Source organism: Pan paniscus, chromosome 10 (genome assembly GCF_029289425.2).
Source record: "Pan paniscus chromosome 10, NHGRI_mPanPan1-v2.0_pri, whole genome shotgun sequence".
NCBI lineage: Eukaryota > Metazoa > Chordata > Mammalia > Primates > Hominidae > Pan > Pan paniscus.
Window position 1 is genome coordinate 75300467 of NC_073259.2, and position 20136 is coordinate 75320602.

Genomic DNA, 20136 nt, shown 5'->3' on the forward strand with positions numbered 1-20136 from the left:
CCTTGACCAATTAGAGAAGGGAGTTATCTGTGATTGGCTGAACGGACCGACCCGGAAGGGTGGATGCTCTCAGCTGGCTGGCGGGAAGATTTTACTCCCGAGTGGCGGAAAGATTTGCTCGAGGCCTGGGTGCTTTGGTGTCGGAGATCCGAGAGTCGGAGATCGGAGAGTCGGACACAGGACAGTCGGACACCGGAGAGTCAAACACCGGAGAGTTAGACTGGGCTTCTCGGTGGGGAGAGGCTCTGGGATAACTACTGTTACAGCTTTGAAGGGTCAAGGGTGTGCGCTTTTTGTTTCATCCTTCCCTTTCCGGCTGCAGGGCGAGGCCGGTCTGTAGCGGATCACTTCCTTTCGCCCACACATTGGCGGAGGAGAAACCGGAAAGTTAATCACTGCCCTGCTCTGAGAACTCGGGCCTTTAGGGGCACGTTCGCCTGCTGACCGGTCTTCTGATCTCCCCATTCTTTTCCATGCAGGAGGATTGGCCACCAAAGCCTGTTTATTAGCAGCTGCCATTTGTTGGTAAATACTACTGGGGATGCTTCTTCCACCCCCTGCTTCACAGTAGCGGAAGGGCGGGCGTTATTAATATTAAATTACTATTGCCTCTAAATGAAGGTGGCGGGGAGAGAGAGGATTTAGCCTATGGTATCTCAGTGGCGTTTCCTCCAACATTGATGACTGGCTGTCACCCTGTAACATTTTTCCTGTGGATGCCTAGCTTATACTGCTGAGTGACAGACCTGCTGTAGTTCAATTTCTGGATACATTTTATGTTGAGATATCTTTTGCTGTTAAATCACATCATTTTGGGAAGGAGCAGTCTTTTAACCGCATAATCAAAGGAGTCATTTAAAATCGTGTGGGAGAATTGGATATAGACTGTGTCTTTTCATAAGGGTAGAAACAGCCCCTGCTACCTTAGCAAACCTGAGCCCTCACTATATCAAGGCATTTTCCTGGGCTGTGCGGATACAAAGGTGAAGAGATTGAACCCCAGCCCTGCTAAAGGACCTTACAGTCTATGGAAGGAATGTTACATTTTCATTACGTGAAGAGATGTTTGTATAGATCAAGAATTAGAAATCCTTGGTTTACTCTCCTATTTAGCCTTCTTTTAATGGTGTGGTTATTCCACATTCTTTAGCAAGGCAAAAAAGAGTCAGCCTATCTTTCCGGCCTAGTGGTGGCTTCAGAATTCTGTGTAGAAAGGGCGTAAGGTCAGCAGTCTAAGGATAGGTGTTGCAGAAGTGACTTTTGGAGAGCATCTTAGTTTTAGAAAATGTCCATATTAGAGAGATAGAAGAGGTGTTTTTAGGATTATGGGGAATTTAAAGTTTCTACTCTCCAGCCCCATTTTCCACTTGTCCATATGCATGCTTAGGTTTTAGTCATTCATAGATACTTAGAAATCATTAATACAAACCATTTTCCCCTCCCCCCACCTCTAACCTAGAAAATCTAGCTTTTCTGTAGAACACCAATTTCTCTTTTAAGATTGGGCTTATATTGTAATTCTTTAACGCAAGGGCTCAATAAAATGTTAGATGATTAATTTTATTATTTATGTTGATGTATTTTGCTTAATCTGGTACATTTGAATCTATCCAAATTATAAGATTGCCATCCTCCCAGTTTTACAGGTAGGGAAAGAGGCTTGGAGGAACAGCATATGCAACTTTGCCTAACATAGTAATTTAGTCACATAGCAATTGGTGCTACTAGACCTGTTGAATGTTTGCTGTTTTTTGTTACATCACTTTGTATCTTGTGGATGTTTGCTGAGTGTTATTGCTACTGTATTTGTCATGTATACGTTTATGTGACTTGGGACACTTCTCTGAAATCTAGAGTTAGTCGTTCTGAGTGTTGTGGGTTATTAAGCTGAAATATAGAGTTTTCCATAAAAAATTAGTGTCAAAAGAACCATGCGGTTCTTATTTGAAAGGTCACTGCAATATATAATTTACTTTCTAACATTTTCCGTGCTTAGGAATGACAGATTACTGTTGAGTGAACATCATTAATAGTACTATTTTTAAAAACTTGTCACTGTTGTGCTTTTATTTTTAGAAAGAAATTTGGATTATTTTAGAAACAAATTTGGAAAGAAAAAGAATGGCGTCCGTTTCAGGTTAGTAGCAATGATTACATTTTCTTCTTCCTTCTGTTCTATTTCTGTTTGTATGATATTTGAAAAAGTTTGTTTTAAAAATTCTGATTATAGAAATGATTTTTTTCAGGTTTTTTATTGAGGTAAAATACACATTACAAACTTTGCCATGCTAACCATTATTAAGTGGATAATTCATTGGCATTAAATGCATTTAGACTGTTGTGCAGTCGTCACCACTATCCATCTCCAGAGCTTTTTCATCTATCCAAACTAAAATTCTATACTCATTAATCCGTAACTTTCCATTACTTCTCTTCTCCTTATCCCTGATAGCCACTATTCTACTTTCTGTTTCTTGACTATTTTAGGTACCTCATATAAATGGAATCATATAACATTTGTCCTTTTGTGTCTAATTTTTACCTTATTTGTGTCCAAATAAAGGCAATAGCGGAATCATGCTTTTGCCTATTTCTCTTACTGCTGAGTATACACTGACCCCTTCCCCAAAAGAGCAGGTACAAATTATCTTTATTTGTCTTTGGGTGATGCTCATTTCTCTTCTTGCTGAATCATGTCCTCCTTGGTAATACTGTAATGTATCGGAGAGGGACCAAATAAAAGGAAAAACCCAAACTTGGTTTATATACAAATTTTAAAAAGCAAGAAAGACTTATAGCTATTACAGTTCTTGTTTTTCAATTGGTAATGTGATCATAGCTTGTACTTTATAACTGCCTTCTTCAACTACCCATTCTGTATTCCTTGGTTCTCAGTTGGTAATGGGTCTTTGCTTGGTGGGGACTACTTGCCTTAGTAGTTTCCTATATTTGGTTATTATAGTTTTCAATTAACTTTAATCACAAGATAAGGGAATACTGAGAGGTGCACTAGAGGATCTTCTGCTTTCCAGACATACTCCTCCTTATCCCTATAGTGTAGTAGCTATCTGATTTCCCCTTAATAGGCAGGATCACTTACCCCAGCAAGTATAGTAATCGCCTTCTTTGCCTGTTCATTTGTTGGCATGAGGAACCCAAAGTGGCCAAGTGGCAGTCAACTTCCAGTTTAATGGAACTATTGCTTTTTCCCCTGGTACAAGCATTTCTTTCTTGGTAACCAAGACCTCTAGGCCAGCAAGAGTCCGATGTTTCAAGGATGGGAAGCAAAAATTTCACTAGCGGATCACTAAGGGTAATAGAAGAGCCACTTCCATTTCCACCGCTGATTCCCGTGAATCGTGGCAATGGGAGAAACAGCACTATTCACTGATGTATAGCATGCCATATCCTGGAGGCCCTTAAAGTGCTGATACCCAGCTGGCAGCATAATTGAGTCTGCAAAATGCCACTCCATTATTTTCTCAGGCTAGCTGCTGCAGGTTGTTGGTGAACATAGTTAGACCAGTTAATATCTTGAACATTAGCCTTCTGTTGTGCTTTGTTTGCTATAAATGAGTTCTTTGGTCAGAAGTAATTTGGTGGGGAATACGATGACAATCAGTAGGAATTCCGTGAATTCCTGGATGGTGGACATGATAGAGCACTGCAGGCAGGTATGGTAAATTCATATCCGGAGTAAGCATCTGTATCAGTGAGAACAAAGTGCTGCCTCTTTCATTATAGACGGTTCCAATGCAGTCACTTTGCCATCAAGCATCTGTCTGTCCCCACAGAGAATGGTGCCTCCATTGGAACTCAAGGTTGGTATGAGCTGTTTGCAGGTTGAGCACTTAGCTCTGGATGTAGCCAGATGGGTCTTCCTGAGTGGCAGTCCATGTTGCAGAAGGCACTTTGTTCTTGACTTCGTTGTGCAAGGACAAGTGTGGTCAATGTCCAGGTCATCTTGTCTACCTGATTAATTATGATTATACTTTGTGGAAGTTGTTTTTAGTGAGCATTCACATGGGACACAAATACCTTCACACTCTGACCATTCAGAGAGGTCTATACATATATCTCTTCCTCAGACCTCACTGCCACCTATTTGCTAACCTTTTCCTATTTGCTACCTTCCAAGTTGCTAACCATCCTGCTAATCATTAACCATTGCCTATAATAGTGTGGATGTATTCCTCTGGCAAAATGAATAACTATGTGGACTGCTTACTGCTGACTGGGAGAATTTTCCATCTCCAATGTTTTTCAGGATCACTCTGGAGAGATGCTAGAGTGCTTTAGTTGTTCACTTTCAGGTAGTGACAATGTATCATGCAGAATCTTTTGTAAATTAGGTCTGCATTTTTTTTTTTCCTTAGTAACACTGAATCCCACCATGAGGTTATAGCTACAGGTTGAGGAGGAGGAGGCAAAGGGGAGGATGGTGCATGAGCATTCAGACTTCTTGTTCATGCCTTCACTTAGAACCTGCTCACTTTTGCACATACCACTTCCATTGTGATGATGGAGGCCTGCCTTATGAATTGATGGGTCGGATGACACCTGGTTGATGATAGGCAGCACAGGTCACATAGTAACTTCTTACAAGAGACTTCTTGTAAGACCCAGGAGCAACCCAGAAGTTGTTTCTGAAAGGGTAATAGTTCTCTGTAGATAATGGCAAAGAGCTTTGCTCTAAAATCCTTATCATCTTTGTTGTGACTCATCTATAGGCCAAAGGTGTCATATAACATCTGCATTCATCACAAACTTACAGCACCATCAAATCTGTTGGGTCATATGGCTCAATGGTAAGAGAAGATTGTATCATGGCGTTACCTCTTGTTCGAGGTCCTACTCAAAACCGGCAAGTTTTGGGGTTACTTGGTAAATTAGGTGTATGTTGCCTCCCAAATCCAAGTAGTCCATTAGGCTCTGTGCTGCTCTCTTAGTAATAGGAGGGGCCAGATATAGAAACTTATCCTTCACTTTAGAAGAGATATCTCAACATGCCCCATACCCTTTGACTCTCACCAAGGTGTCAGGCCTCTGAATTTTTATGGGATTTATCTTCTATCCTCTGGCAAGTGTCTCTCTTAGCAGTTTGTCTATAGTAGCTGCTACTGCTGCTTCTTGCTCAGCAGGTCAGACAAGCATGATATCATCAATGCAGAGAGCTAGTGTAATGTCTGGTGGAATGAAAAGGGAATCAGGATCCCTGCAGCCTAGATTAGGGCTAGAGAGTAGATATAGCTCTGAGGTGGGAGAATAAAGATACATTGCTGGCTCAGCAAACTGCTTTTACTGTGCTATACTATTCCCCTATGCTATAATAACAGGTACATGGGTATGGAGAATAAAACATTCAACAGATCAATAGCTGAAGCCAGATGCCAGGGCATGTGTTCTGTCTTATTAATGAAATTACAGCTGGAAGCATGGCTGCTGTTGGAGCCACAGCCTTATTAATTTTGGCGTAATCCATTCTCAATCTCCAGAATCCATTGTCTTCTGCATACACCACATAGGTGAGTTGAATGCGACATGGAAGTCATCATTACCCTCACATCTTTCATGCCCTTGATGTAGGCAGTAATCTCTGCAATCCCTCCAGGAATACAGTAATATTTTTGGTTTGCTGTATTGGTTGGTAAAGGCAGTTTTGCTGGCTTCTATTTGATCTTTCCTATAATAATAATCCTTAGTTACTTTGCCAGGAGACCAATGTGTGGATTCTGCCACTTGCTGAATATATCTGCTCTCGGTATACATTCTGAAACTGAGGAAATAACTACACAGCAGATTAGAAGGCCCACTGTATATCACTAGCAACCGCTGGACTTGAACCTGCTGCTGCCCCATGCCAAGGAGATCACCAACCCTGCCCTTACACTGACTTTCTTAAATACAGAAAATATGTCTACTGCTTCATTTCTACCTTTTAAATCTCTGGAAACCAAAGCTGCATTGATCACCTCACTTAAGTCGAGTCTATGCTCTGACTGGTGGATCACCATGGCATTTTGGTTTTCTAAGAATTAGCATCAGTTCAGAGCTAATGTCCAGTAGTTTCTGAGAAGTGATTTCTCTTTTTCTTTCTTTTTTTTTTGGACGGAGTCTCACTCTGTCACCCAGGCTGGAGTACAGTGCTGTGATCTCGGCTCACTCCAAGCTCCGCCTCCCGGGTTCACACCATTCTCCTGCCTCAGCCTCCCAAGTAGCTAGGACTACAGGCGCCCGCCACCACGCCTGGCTAAATTTTTGTAATTTTAGTAGAGACAGGGTTTCACCATGTTAGCCAGGATGGTCTCGATCTCCTGATCTCATGATCCACCCACCTCGGCCTCCCAAAGTGCTGGGATTACAGGCGTGAGCCACCGTGCCCGGCCGATTTCTCTTTTTTTCTAATGCACAGTTACCCTAATAAACTTCTCTGGTGAAGAGTAGTAGGAAGATTCATTACATACATTTTTAGCTGTGTGGTTGAGTCCTTCCCCAACAGGCTCCAACCTCTGCCTTATTCAAGGGCCTCTGGTTCTATAAGGTGGTTCAATTCTGGAAATTTGTCGAAGGATGGTCTCTCTGTTGTGTTTCTGGTTCTGTTTACCAGAATCAGAGCTTTTTATTCTGCGTATTACAAATCAAGTAATCTATTTCCATTTCAGGGACTTCACAGTCAACTAGTCAATCCAAGATCTTGTCGGTCAGACTATTCTGATTGCTGCCTCAGCTCTGTTGCCCTTCATGGCAACCACATCTACTTTATTTCTGGTCATAAATTCAATTGCCAATGGTTAGCCCCCGTACCTTGGAATCCATCATTGTCGTTGAATCAGGTGGTCTACTTGGAAGATGATATTTCCCACTGTCATTCCTAGATTACAGAGAACAGCCAGGGGAGCCCCAGCATCCCTGAAGAGCTCCGCTGATGCTGGCGCTCTGCTCATGACTGTATTTTTCACAGTCTTGGTGAAAGAAGTGTCCTCTGGATTCTCCTGGGGAGCAAGGGAGTGGATTTTCTATCTATTTGATCTTCCACTCTGGCACTGCTCTCTCTCTAAGCCTCTGAATACCTTCCTTTAGAGCATACCCAGGAAATTCCAGAGCTCCAGCCTCACTGGACTCTATACCTGTTTTATTCCATCCCAATTTTCTGACATTCATCTCTGAGGCCAGGTTTCAGGCAATGAGCCAAGCAAATTACTAGAGCCACTCCTGGCCACTATCTAGGACATTAAATCCAGAATTTCTTAGTGAGCCCGTATCAATAAACTTAGCTTAATTCGACATTGTATTCCATAAACCCTGTTTCAGTACCTTTATGATCTATTCCCATATACATTCTCTAGGTTTCTGATGTAGTTTGGATATAGTTTGGATGTAGTTCTGATGTAGTTTGGATGTAGTTTCTGATGTAGTTTGTAGTGTCTCCTCCTAATCTCATGTTGAAATGTGACCTCCAGTGTTGGAGGTGGGCCTAGTGGGAGGTGTTTGGGTCATGGAGCAGGATCCCTCATGAATGGTTTGGTGCCCTCCCTATGGTAATGACTGAGTTCTTGCTCTGTTAGTTCACATGAGAGCTGGTTGTTTCAAGGAGCCTGGCACTGCCTCTTCTCTTTCTTACTCTATCTCCCACTGTGTGACACACCTGCCCCCCTTTGCCTTCTGTCATGATTGGAAGCTTCCTGAGGTCCTCACAAGAAGCAGATGCCAGTGCTATGCTCCTTGTATAGCTTACAGAACCATAAGCAAAATAAACTTCTTTTCTTTTATAAATTACCCAGCCTCGGATACGCCTTTATATCGATGCAAAATGGATGAACACAGTTTCTATTGATATATTTTGGCACATGCAGCTCTTTTGGTGCATATCATGTCTTTTGACAGGTTACATCTTTGTGTTTTATCCTCTAGGACTTCTGGATCTTAAAGCACTGAAAGATGGTAGAGGCTGATTCTTAGGAGGCTTAGCAGTCCCATACAAGGCAACGAGGACCATTGTGGGGACTTCAGTTAGGAGGACATTGTTTCAGAAAGGGGAGGCAGGGTAGAAGAGACTTGGCATAATTTAGTGGTTTAAGGTAACCTGCTTCATTGGAATCTGCCCTTATGTTCCCCTCCAAATTTCAGAGTCTCCTTCCCAGTCAGTGTGCTGACTTTATCATAAGAGTCCCTGCAAGGTTGGGAATTCAGTTTGTATTGAAATTCAGCCATCTGCAGGATTTAGACTTACAGCTATTTTTCCAAAATATTGGCCCTGTACCTATAGAGGATAAGGTTTTTTTAAGGACAATCATAGAAACTTTGAGGTCCCTTAATGCAGATCCTACATTTTTCCCCTGAGTTCTTTGCACACTTAGAAGCAACCAGTCAACCCCATTATTCTCACCAAAACATTTGTAACAGCAAACACTTTGTCACCCACAGCCTTGCCTTCTCTAGTTATTTTTCTACTGGTGTCTATGGATGATGATTTAAATAACTTTTTTCACTGCATGATGACATAGAATAGTTATGTTCCCTTTATCAGTGGAAACAGGGTTATTAATGCCTTGAAATCTAATCAGATCAGAAAGCCAGTTCTATGTGGCCCAGAAACAATTCAGAGAACCTGTTAAGTTTCTGTTCTTCCGGATCAAAATTCTGTATTGGTTAGGGTTCAGTCAGGTAAGCTGAACCATTATGAGTGCTGTAAGTTTTATTATGGGGATTAAAACTTATGTGATCATGGGAGCTGGTTAAGCAGCTATCCCTGAGTCAGCTTCTGGTCCTGAAGTCAGCAGTACCAGCAGTGAGAAAGCAAGATGGGTGTGAAGTATGGGAGGGTATGGATGAGCTGGAAGCTGCAAGGATAAGTTGAAATTCATGAGGACAAAGTTAGGATGCTGGTGCCCTGCTGAAAAGCTGGTGCACTTGTCACAGAAGGTTGGTCAGCAACATGACCAAGAAGCCAAAGAATCTGTGGGCCAAGTTGTTCCACCAAGAAGATTTAGCAGGAGCTGGGGGAACTGGCTTCTGCCCCACGTCAACAAAGTGAGGCAGCAGTTTCCTAATATCATGAGTGAGCTCCAGAAGCACCTGGCCATAGGCCAACCATCCCAATGTAAAACTGGCTGCTGCTTTATTTCTGCCTTGTAAATCTCATGCAGAGTTCACTTGTGGCCAAACCTAACCCAAAGTCATGTAGGGAAGGGTTGATACAAGGGATGATGGCAGTTGGTACAATAAAAAGGTACCCCAACATCCTATTTTAAATCACAGCCATAAATTATATCTCATGAAGAAGCACATTAAACCTGTATACTGATTAATGCAGGCAGTATATGAAAATGCCCCAAGAACATCTTTAAGATTTTTCTAGCTTCCATCGATGTGGTATCAAAAAGCATCTCACTTTTTGACTTTAATACTTAGATTGATTAGAATCATACACTGGGGTTTCTTTATAGATTAGTAACAAAGGAGATAAAATGCCAATTCCAATAGTACACTTGATTTCTCTTACTTGTTACATCCTCTTGTTGATAATTACCAACTCCTTATACCATCAAGTGAGCCCAAATAGGAATACCTTCATAAAGTAATAGCAAAGTAATTAGGGAATTAGCTTCCTTTTGCTTCAAAGTCTGACTACTTTAGTTAAATGATTTAGGAGATTGTTAGACCACTTCTCTACAACATAATAATAATAATTATCATATATTAAATATTTGTGTACCAGGTACTGCGTCTAGAACTCCTAATATATTATCTCACTAGCTCTTCATAAAAATACTATGAAAGTTAGATATTGTCCCCATTTTACAGGAAGGGAAATGGGGATGCAGGTAAGTATCTTGTCTGAGGTCACTCAGCAGGTAAAAGGAGGACCTGAGATTTAACTTAGGTCTATATGACTCAAAAACATGCTCTTAACCATTCTGCTATACTGCTTCAAGTTTGTCTGTAATTGATATGGCGGGCAACACCCAGAAATCAATCTGGAAACCTAAAGTTGTAATTTACTCTGTCTAATCATTGTATCCCCGCTGCCTCCCATAGCTCTAACTGAGGAACTGGATTCTATAACCAGTGAGCTACATGCAGTAGAAATTCAAATTCAAGAACTTACGGAAAGGCAACAAGAGCTTATTCAGAAAAAAAAAGTCCTGACAAAGAAAATAAAGCAGTGTTTAGAGGATTCTGATGCCGGGGCAAGCAATGAATATGATTCTTCACCTGCCGCTTGGAATAAAGAAGGTTAACTTTTTTTTTTTTTTTTGCTAGTTTTATTTCTTCTCATATTTTAAAAAACTAGAATGAATTCTTGATGGGACAGTGCTTTCCAGTAGGCTTAGAGGTGAAACTGGCCATTTCTCCAGTGGAATGGGAAACTTGCAGGTGGATCATTCTTTCCCTATGTTCTGTAGTCTTTAAATTAAACTTTTATTATTCAGACATTTTTTTCCAATTATTGTTATAGCAACATTGATCATGTTTAGAAAATGAGATACTTCCTTTACCTACATTAACAAACAGTTAAGAAAAAAAATTCAAACTCCTTGCCAAAGGTTAGATCATTTTCCTGCCCTAGTGAACAAACCTTTCATGATTCAAGACCTTATCAAACATCATGTTTATCAATTATAAATAGAATACTATAATAGAATAATTAGAATAACTCTAGAACGGATTGTGCTTTTTGTGGATGTTGCTTTTCAATGATTCACGTCTGAACAAGATATTTACACCAAAAATTCCAGATAATTGTTAACTTTGTTCATGATATTTGAGTACTTTATGATGCTGTGAATTCCCTGATCAACATTCAGACAATTTTTTAAATACCTGATCAAACACCTTCCTTTCTTGTGTGGGTTAATTCTCAACTGGCAAATGTTTACATTTGTTACTTTTTTTTTTGTTTTTGAGATAGGGTCTTGCTTTGTTGCCCAGGCTGGAGTGCAGTGGCACAACCACAACTCACTGCAGCCTCAAACTCCCAGCCTCAAGCAATCCTCCCTCCTCAGCCTCCTTAGTAGCTGGGACTACAGGTGCACAGCACCGCACCTGGCTACTTTAAAAAAAAATTTTTATAGGGATAGAGTCTTGCCATCGCTTGAGCTCAGGCTGGTCTCGAACTCCTGAGCTCAAGTAATCCTCCTGCCTTGGCCTCCCAAAACTGTTGAGATTATAGGCATGAGCCACCATGCCTACTATGTCTTATAATACATCATTTAACTTGTTTTTGCTTTGCTTAGCTAGTGAGTTAATCTCAAAACTATTATCATAAAAGTTTAATGGTCTATAAGTATTAGAAGTCTTATATATGTTTGTCTCATTCTTATCAAACTTCTATAATAGTCTTACATGTTTGTCTGATTCTTAACTTTCTTTTCCTAGATTTTCCATGGTCTGGTAAAGTTAAAGATATTCTGCAAAATGTCTTTAAACTGCAAAAGTTCAGACCACTTCAGCTTGAAACTATTAACGTAACAATGGCTGGAAAGGAGGTATTTCTTGTTATGCCTACAGGAGGTGGAAAGAGCTTATGTTACCAGTTACCAGCATTATGTTCAGATGGTATGTACTAAAAAAATTAATTTTGAGTTGAAGAAGTGCTTTGTCATCATACCTTTTTAATTCTTTTAAAAAATAATTTATAATCTTACATATGTAAAAATCAAGTGCATTTTTGTTTGATTTCTTCTATATTAATAGAAATGTAAAGTTTCACCTAAAGGAGGAATTTTATTTATTTTTCATTTTAGATTCAGGGGTATATGTGCAGGTTTGTTACATGGGTATATTGTGTGATGCTGAGATTTGGACTTGTAATGATCCATCATCCAAGTAGTAAACATAGTACCTGCTAGGTAGTTTTTCAGCCCTTGCCCTCCTCTCTCCCTAAAGGGAGAGTTTTAAAAACTTCTGAGATTGGTTCCTGAAACATAAATTTAAAAACATATTGTACTGAACATTCAAAATCCTCTCTTCTAGCTTTTCGAAACCCTATCTAAATTATTATTAACCATATTCACCCTACAGTGCTATAGAACACTTGAACAGAAGATACAAGGGGCAAAAAAACCCAAAAATGTTGTAGGAGAAGCAGCTCTGGAAGAAGAATCAGTAGACCTGAATTCTAGTCCCAGATCTTTACTGAGTGTCTGCCATGGTGCTAGGCACTGGGAGACACAGTAGTGAGCAAAATGGGCGTGGTCTTAGTTTTCACAGAACTCATAGTGTAGAGTAGCACTTTCTCAGACTTTAGTGTACGTAAGAATCACCTGAGAATTTGATTATGTGCAGATTCTGATTTTATGTGAGACCAAAGATCCTGCATTTCTAACAAGCTCGCTAGTGCTACTGATATTACTGATTGGGTAGTAGCAAGGGATCAGCAAGCTTTTTCTTGAAAGGGTAGATAGTAAATAGTATAGGCTTGTGGTCCATATGGTCTCCTTGGCAGCTCTTCAACCCTGCCATTGTAGCACAAAAGCAGCCACAGATAATGTGTAAACACATGGGTGTAGCTGTGTTCCATTAAAATAACTTAAAAAATAGGCAACCAGCCCTTACTTTGTTGATCCCTGGTTTAGAGAATACAGGTAATTGCAAGCAATTGCAATAAGAATTTTGGGATAAAGGTTTTAATAGGGAATTAAGTCTGTACAAAGATCTGGTCTAGGGGCTGTCAGGGAAAGCTGTTCTGAGGAAGTGGCATTTAAGCTAAAGTTTAAAGGGTGAGTAGGCAGAAGGGACACGAAGGAAGAGTGTTCATTCAGAAAAGCAATGCGTGAGATCTAAAAGCAAGAGAGAACCTTCACATTATGATGTATTCAGTAACCTGGAGGAATTCCTATGTGGCAGTCAGTGGTAAGACATGTGGAAAGAGTCTTTTCCTTATTTTAGCAAGAAGCCATTGAAGAGTTTTACACAGATAAGACTCATTATTTCATGGTTTAGAAGGATAATTCTAGCAGTTAGATGAATTCCAGATACATCTGGAAGATAGATTCAATGGGACTTGGTATTTATTGCTTGGGGGGAAAGGAGAAAGAATAGTCAAGAATGATACTCAAATTTTAGGCTTGGACAAATGGTGAGGTTCTTCACTGAAATGGGGTACATTGGAGAAAGAACTCTTGGGAATGGAGAGGGGAAAGATGATGAATTTATTTGGGACATGTTGAATTTACGATGCCTTTAAGACATCCAGGTGGAATTGTCCTATGAGTAGGAGGATGTTTGTGTCTAAAGCCTGGTGTTAGAGGTCTGAGTTGGAGGTTGTTAGTGTGGAGATGGCCACTGAAGCCATTGGAATGAATTTCAGAGCAGCATAAGAAGAAAAGAAGGCCTAGAACAGAAACCAGAACACCAAGAGTTTAGGGATAAACAGAGAAAAAGGGCTTTCAGACAAGGCTGAGAAAGAGTAGCAACATATAGGATAACCAGGATTGTATGATGTTATTAGAAGGCTAGGGAAGGGTGTGTTTGAATGAGGGAGTAGTTAATAGTGATGTCTTTTAGCAAAATGTCAAATACGTAAGGATGTAAGTTTCAATGAGTTTAATGACAGAGGACTCATCTATAACCTTAGCTAGAGCAATTTTATTGAAATGGTTGGGTGGAGACCAAATAGCAATGGTTTGAAGTAGGTAGGAATTGAGGAAGTGGAACTGGTGAGTATGGGATTCTCTTTGGAAAAGAATGACTATGAAGGGAAGAAGAGAGTGGGCCATAAATGAGATGTTATCTTAGTCTATTCCAGCTGCTGTAACAGAATACTTTATATCAGTTAATTAACAAACAACAGAAGTTTACTGTTTGCAGTTCTGGAGGCTGGGAAGTCCAAGATCAAGATGCTAATAGATTTCGGTGTCTAGAGAGGGGGTGTTTCTCATAGATGGCACCTTCTTGCTACACCCTCACATGGCGGCAAAGAAAGGGCACTCCCTTCAACTTTTTGTAAAATGGCATTAATCCCACTTATGAAAGCAGAGCCCTCATTACTTAATCACTTCTGTGGGGATACCAACTTTCAGACCATAGTGGGTGTTTTCCAAGATGAGAGGGACTTGACCATGTTTAAATGTAATGAGTAGGTGCTAGTAAGGAAAAGTGAAAATAATAGGAGAGAGAATAATTGACTGGGAAAAATCCCTAATAAGGTCTTAATTTGATTATGTTTTTTAAACATGTCTGCTCTTTGCCAAAGGTTGTTGTAAGAAACAAACTACAGAAACGTAAAGCCATATATAATTTTAACTGTAGAATAGCTTTTGGACTTTAAACAGTTTCAATTATAAGGAAGGGGGCATATTACTATAACTTCATTCAGACAGTAAACTGTTCACTGATTTCTACTCAGCATAAATGAATCTCGTACAAAAAGTAAAAGAATGCTTATGCAACTATCATGTTTAATTATACACACTACTGTATAATTAAAAATCTGGTTTTTTTGGAAAGCTTTATAGTGATTTTTCCCTGATGAAACTGTTTAGTGTTTGAACTGATATATGTTGTCTTACTGAAATTACCAATAGTGATTATTTAAAATGATAGCAAATTAAACATTTGACATGATAAAATCTGTCTTTATTTTTATAAGGATAGAGTTCTGTTTAGTTGTATGTTTGTTTATTTGGCTTCTACTTACCTTGTTTGGTCATTTATTCATATCTAATTAATGAGAGTAAGAAGTAAGCTTTACTAAAGCTGCATTAAAAATTAATCTGAATTGATGGCCAGTGCCCACAAGTTAAGAAGGTGAATGGGCCGGGCGTGGTAGCTCATGCCTGTAATCCTAGCACTTTGGGAGGCCAAGGTGGGCAGATTGCCTGAGCTCAGGAGTTCGAGACCAGCCTGGGCAACACAGTGAAACCCTGTCCCTACTAAAATACAAAAGAAATTAGCCAGGCATGGCAGCAGGTGCCTGTAGTCCCAGCTACTCGGGAGGCTGAGGCAGGAGAATTGCTTGAACCCGGGAGGCGGAGGTTGCAATGAGCCAAGATCGCACCACTGCACTCTAACCTAGGCAACAGAGTGAGGCTCCATCTCTAAAAAAAAAAAAAAAAAAAAAAAAGAAGGTGAATGGTTTGCATCTGATTCTGAGGGTGGTGTAAAGTTTAAGGTAGATTTTTTTTTTCTCTCTCTTTTAGGTTTTACACTCGTCATTTGCCCATTAATCTCTCTTATGGAAGACCAATTAATGGTTTTAAAACAATTAGGAATTTCAGCAACCATGTTAAATGCTTCTAGTTCTAAGGTATGTTTCAGTGGCTTTTTTTTTTAATGTAAACTATTCACTGAAATAGGAGCTTTACCTGCAGTTGAGTTGCTTATAAAATTATAAACTGTTAACTATTTATATCAGGAGTTACAAACTACTGCTCTTGGCCAGTTCTGGCCCACTGTCTATTTTTGTATGTCCCAGGAGTTAAGAATGGTTTTTATATTTTTAAATGGCTAAAAAAAATCTAAAAAGAATATTTTGTGAAATGGGAAAATTATTTGCAATTCAAGTTTCAGTATCCATAAATAAAGTTTTATTGAAACACCACCATGCTCATTTGTTGACATGTTGTCTATGGCTGCTTTTACAGTATAATGGCACAGTGGAGTAGTTGTGATAGAGACCTTATAGCCCATAAAACCTAATATTTTTGTCTGGTACTTTACAGGAAACATTTGCTGACCTGTTTTGTATTATCCATTCTAAAATAGTAAGGGAGAATTTCTAATTATGCAGTGTAATTAAATATGAAATATGAATTATTAAGAAGTTACCCTATACCTGTGGAATTTCTTGTATTTAGGAATGGATTGTCTTACCCTCATCTGTAGAATAAAGCATTTCCCAGCTATTCTTTTTAAAAAAGCATATTACTGAAATCTTCAAAAGGAGAGAGAATAGCATAAAAACTGCCATGTAGCCATTTCCCCCTTCAACAGTTATCAACATACGGCTAATCTTTTTTTTAATCTGTATACCTCCAGTTTTCCCTACCCCTTTCCCCTTAGTTTATTTATTCAGAACAAATTCCAGACATCATATATTAATTGTAAATTCTTCAGTACGTATCTCTAACTTTAAAGAAAAGTGCTATGCCATCATCACATCTAAGAAGTTTAATCAATTCTTTAGAATTATAAAAAAATTCAGATTTCTATCTCATTTTTATGTTTTTTTTTTTTTAAAATATAGCCCAGATAATATTCATGCATTGTATTGTATTTGGTTGATATACCCATAGGTTCTCTTTATATCTTTTATATTTCCCATGGAAATTCTTTGTTGAAGAAACTGGGTTAACTGTCCTGTATCTTTCTGCATTTTCCTGATTGCGTCCTTGTGGTGTTCTTTCTTTCTCTCTCTTTTCTTTTCTTTTCTTTCTCTTTCTTTTTTTTTTTCAGTTCTGGGGTACATGTGCAGGATGTGCAGGTTTGTTACATAGGTAACTGGCTCCTTTTAGTTAGATCTAAAAGCCTGATTGTATTTGGAATTTTTCTTTAACTTTTTTTTTTTTGCAAGAGTATACTTACTGTGGTATTACTCAAGTGGTACATAGTACCTGGTTATCTTTTTGTGATGCTAAGCGTCAGTGGGTTCAAGTGATGTCTGCCTGATCTCTGGTTATCAGTTTTTCATCTAATGGTTTTAGCAGCCACTGAGTGGCACCGTGAGAGCCATGATTTCATTAGGGAGGTGCAAAATGGTGATATCTAATTCTGTCACTCTTTCTTCATGTATTAGTTATACTTTTTCTACAAAAATAAACTTTTTCCTCATTAACTCTGCATGATGAAAATGCTTGATTTTTTTTTTCCCTTTCTTTACGAGTTTTCAGAAAGAGTTGGTTTTCTAGCATTCTCCAAAGGTGGTCAACAAGATTTTTAAGGTTTTCTTTCCCCAAGTATCACTATAAACTTACAAGCTTTGACGTATAATATGATTCACCTTTGGAATCATATATATATATATATATCAATATGTATATATGTAATGCTGAAATAGTCCTGTCCTTGGGCAGTGAGAGCCTCTTTAAGTTGGTTCCTGAATCCTTTCTCTTAACCCCATTGCTTCTGTTCCTTGCTTTCTTTTGCAGTAAGATAATCCATGTTCATTTTATGCATTTCCTGCCCAGACCTAGAGTCAGCCATACCTCTAAGAAGCCCTGGTTCCTTTAGTTTACCCATATATTTTTGTTTTATTTAAACTCCATGTCATTCTATTATAACTGCTCCTTCCTCCAACAAAATCAATCTGTGGAGAAAACTGCCTTCTAATAATGTACTTTCTTAAAATTGAAAAAGAACATAATAGTAATAGAAAGTAATTTAGAAAGTTGCAGATAATTACAAGTTCATGATATATCCCTACTCTTGAAAGTTGGAGAGAGAAAAAAAGAACATCTGTATCCTAGAATATATCTAGGAGTTAACAAACTGCTTCTTTGCTGGGATGATGAAAGTAGTTTGACTGTCTCTTTCTATCTCATTCACTGGCATGTTTTTATACTTTTTTGGTCCTCTTTAGATTAGAAGGAAAAAAAATGACATCTAACGTGCTAAGTATTGTATAGAATTGTATTAGAGTACTAAGAATCTAATAACTGTTACCTTTTAGGATTTATTATTATTATCTTAATTTAATGAGTGATACTTTGTGAAACCCCATGGTCTTTATATTTAAATAAAGAGATTAAAAGATTTGATGGTATCATTTAAGAAGTTAATAAATAATAAATTTTGTTCACATACATAAAGGGATTATAAATATAATGTTAAAATTAATAAAACCCACCTTTATAACCATAACAATTGCATCTAGCTCACATTTTAGAATATATTATGAACAATTTAGGATTATGCCTTCATAGAATAAATGCTCTTCATTGGAGTATCTGTTGGTGTTCTTTTTTGTCAAGTGAGTTTTTTTTAGTCATCAACAATGTAGACGTTAGTAAATAACTAGAATGCTATTTACACAGCTGCCATGATGTTTCGTACTGAGACATGGTTTCAGTTTTAATGAACTAAACATCTGCTCCTAGAAAAGCCGAAGCCTATTATTGCTTTGGAGAAATGAACGTTTTCATTTACCACCTAGTATTTCAGTCTGCTAGCTTAGTTTTACTATCATTGTGTCTATTTTTTCTTTTAATAGGAGCATGTTAAATGGGTTCATGCTGAAATGGTAAATAAAAACTCCGAGTTAAAGCTGATTTATGTGACTCCAGAGAAAATTGCAAAAAGCAAAATGTTTATGTCAAGACTAGAGAAAGCCTATGAAGCAAGGAGATTTACTCGAATTGCTGTGGATGAAGTTCACTGCTGTAGTCAGTGGGGACATGATTTCAGACCTGGTATGTATGTTTTATCTAGAAAACTTTTTGATGTCATAGACCGTGTCCTTACTCAGCTTGGCATGATGGAAATCTCTGCTTCTATTAAAATCATCCTCAAGTAGTTACACATTGAATATCCCTCATCCAGAATGTTCGGAACCAAAAGGGTTTTAAATTTTGGATTTTTTTGGATTTGGGATGATCAACCTGTATTACTTATTTTATCTTGCCTCATTATGAGGAGGACTGAGAGGCAGAATCTTTAGTTTCATTCCCCACTGTAGTCTGTAGTTTAATTGCCCGTGTCAATTATGGACAAATATGGACACATATGTTTACTAACCAATAGTGGACATCTTTGTGGCATTTATGACATCTAGGTATTCCTTCACATTTGTTGAAGAATTTGCATCTGTTTCAAAGTTGTCATCTTTAGTCATCATTCTGGGGGTCTTTTCAGCACCCACATACAACTCCTCAGCATTAAACTTTGATGAGATATTTTTAGTGACCTTTTTCTTCACCCCACCACCTAATCCTACAGTCATAGCCTAAAGTAAGTTACTCAGAATTGTTATATGCAAAAAAATCTTAAATTCAAAAATCCAACTCCCTGGCTTCAACCTGTTTTCCTTCTGAAGCTTTTCACACTCATTAGGATTTGCTGGATCCCTCTTTTAATGCCTGCGTATTTATCCAGGCTCCTGTCCCTACATAGCAATCACTCTGTTTCCCGTCCAGACACTGTGCTGTTGCCCCTTACTTCTGTTATATTTGCCCTGGACTGCCTGGCCATTCTGCCAGCCTGCTTCAGGCATTGTGCCTGAGATGCTGGATTCATCTAGACTTTTGCTTTTCCCATTCCTGCTGCTTGGCTACTAAACATTGTCAAAAAAACAAAAATTGCATAACTCCATTCAGCTTTTCATTATCCTCAGCTGTCCTTATACTTGTCCCTATTTCAACTCCTTTATACATTTCTTCCAACAAATGTCTCATATCATTAACTTTCTATTCAGGCCCTAACTTGTACTTAGCAGATGCTTTCTGCCTCACAGAAAATAGATGCCATCAGGTATGAACAGCTCCTCTTTCTACTTTCAAACATTAGTAATCTTTTTTTTTTCTTTTGTTAAGGCAGAAAAGACCACTGCTTTATAAGGCTAACCATGACCACTCCCGTTTCATCCTTTCCTGCCTTCTTAAGATCTTGCACTGCCAAGTTCCTCACTCCTTCACCTTCAGTCTCTTTTGTCCTCTCCCTAAAAACAGAAACTAAAACACCCTTCTGACCTTTTAATGTTATTGTCCTCTTTCTGTTCTTTCTGTCACCATCAGACTTCTCAGCTTACCATCTCCATTTGTCACCTTTAACCCATTCTGAACTCATTGAATCATGCTTCTGCCACCACCATACTACTGAAACAGGTCATCGGTGACCCACCCCCAGATGAGACCACAGGTCTCATCTTCATTCCTCTTCCCACTTCACTTCAGTAACATTTTATATATTTACCTCTCACCTTGCCACATTCTACTCCCTTGGTTACTGTACAGCAATGCTGTTCATTGTCTTCCTTTCCATTCTCACCTCCTTCGCTCTTCCTGTCTTCTTTTTAAATATTAGTGTTCCCTAGGGTTCTGACCTCAGTCTTTACCCTTTCTTACATTTCTCCAGGGATAGTGAGCTTGTAGCCCGAAGACTGCATTCTCTACCTACAGAATTATTATGGGCATTGTTTTTATTTATTTATATATTTTAAATGGATTTAAATGCCTTAAATGGGATGTATACTCCTTTCTA

The 20136-nt window shown here is 38.7% G+C and overlaps 1 protein-coding gene across 1 annotated transcript in view; it reads left to right on the top strand.

The window, feature by feature from the left end:
* The first annotated feature begins 149 nt into the window (after window positions 1–149).
* RECQL (RecQ like helicase) overlaps window positions 150–20136 on the top strand; it is a 32659-nt gene continuing 12672 nt past the window's right edge. The window contains exons 1-7 of the mRNA XM_034936188.3: window positions 150–282; window positions 480–525; window positions 2077–2137; window positions 10039–10236; window positions 11380–11559; window positions 15144–15250; window positions 18152–18350. Coding sequence (XP_034792079.1) covers window positions 2122–2137; window positions 10039–10236; window positions 11380–11559; window positions 15144–15250; window positions 18152–18350 — 700 coding nt within the window. The 5' untranslated portion in view covers window positions 150–282; window positions 480–525; window positions 2077–2121. The remainder of the gene's footprint in view (window positions 283–479; window positions 526–2076; window positions 2138–10038; window positions 10237–11379; window positions 11560–15143; window positions 15251–18151; window positions 18351–20136) is intronic.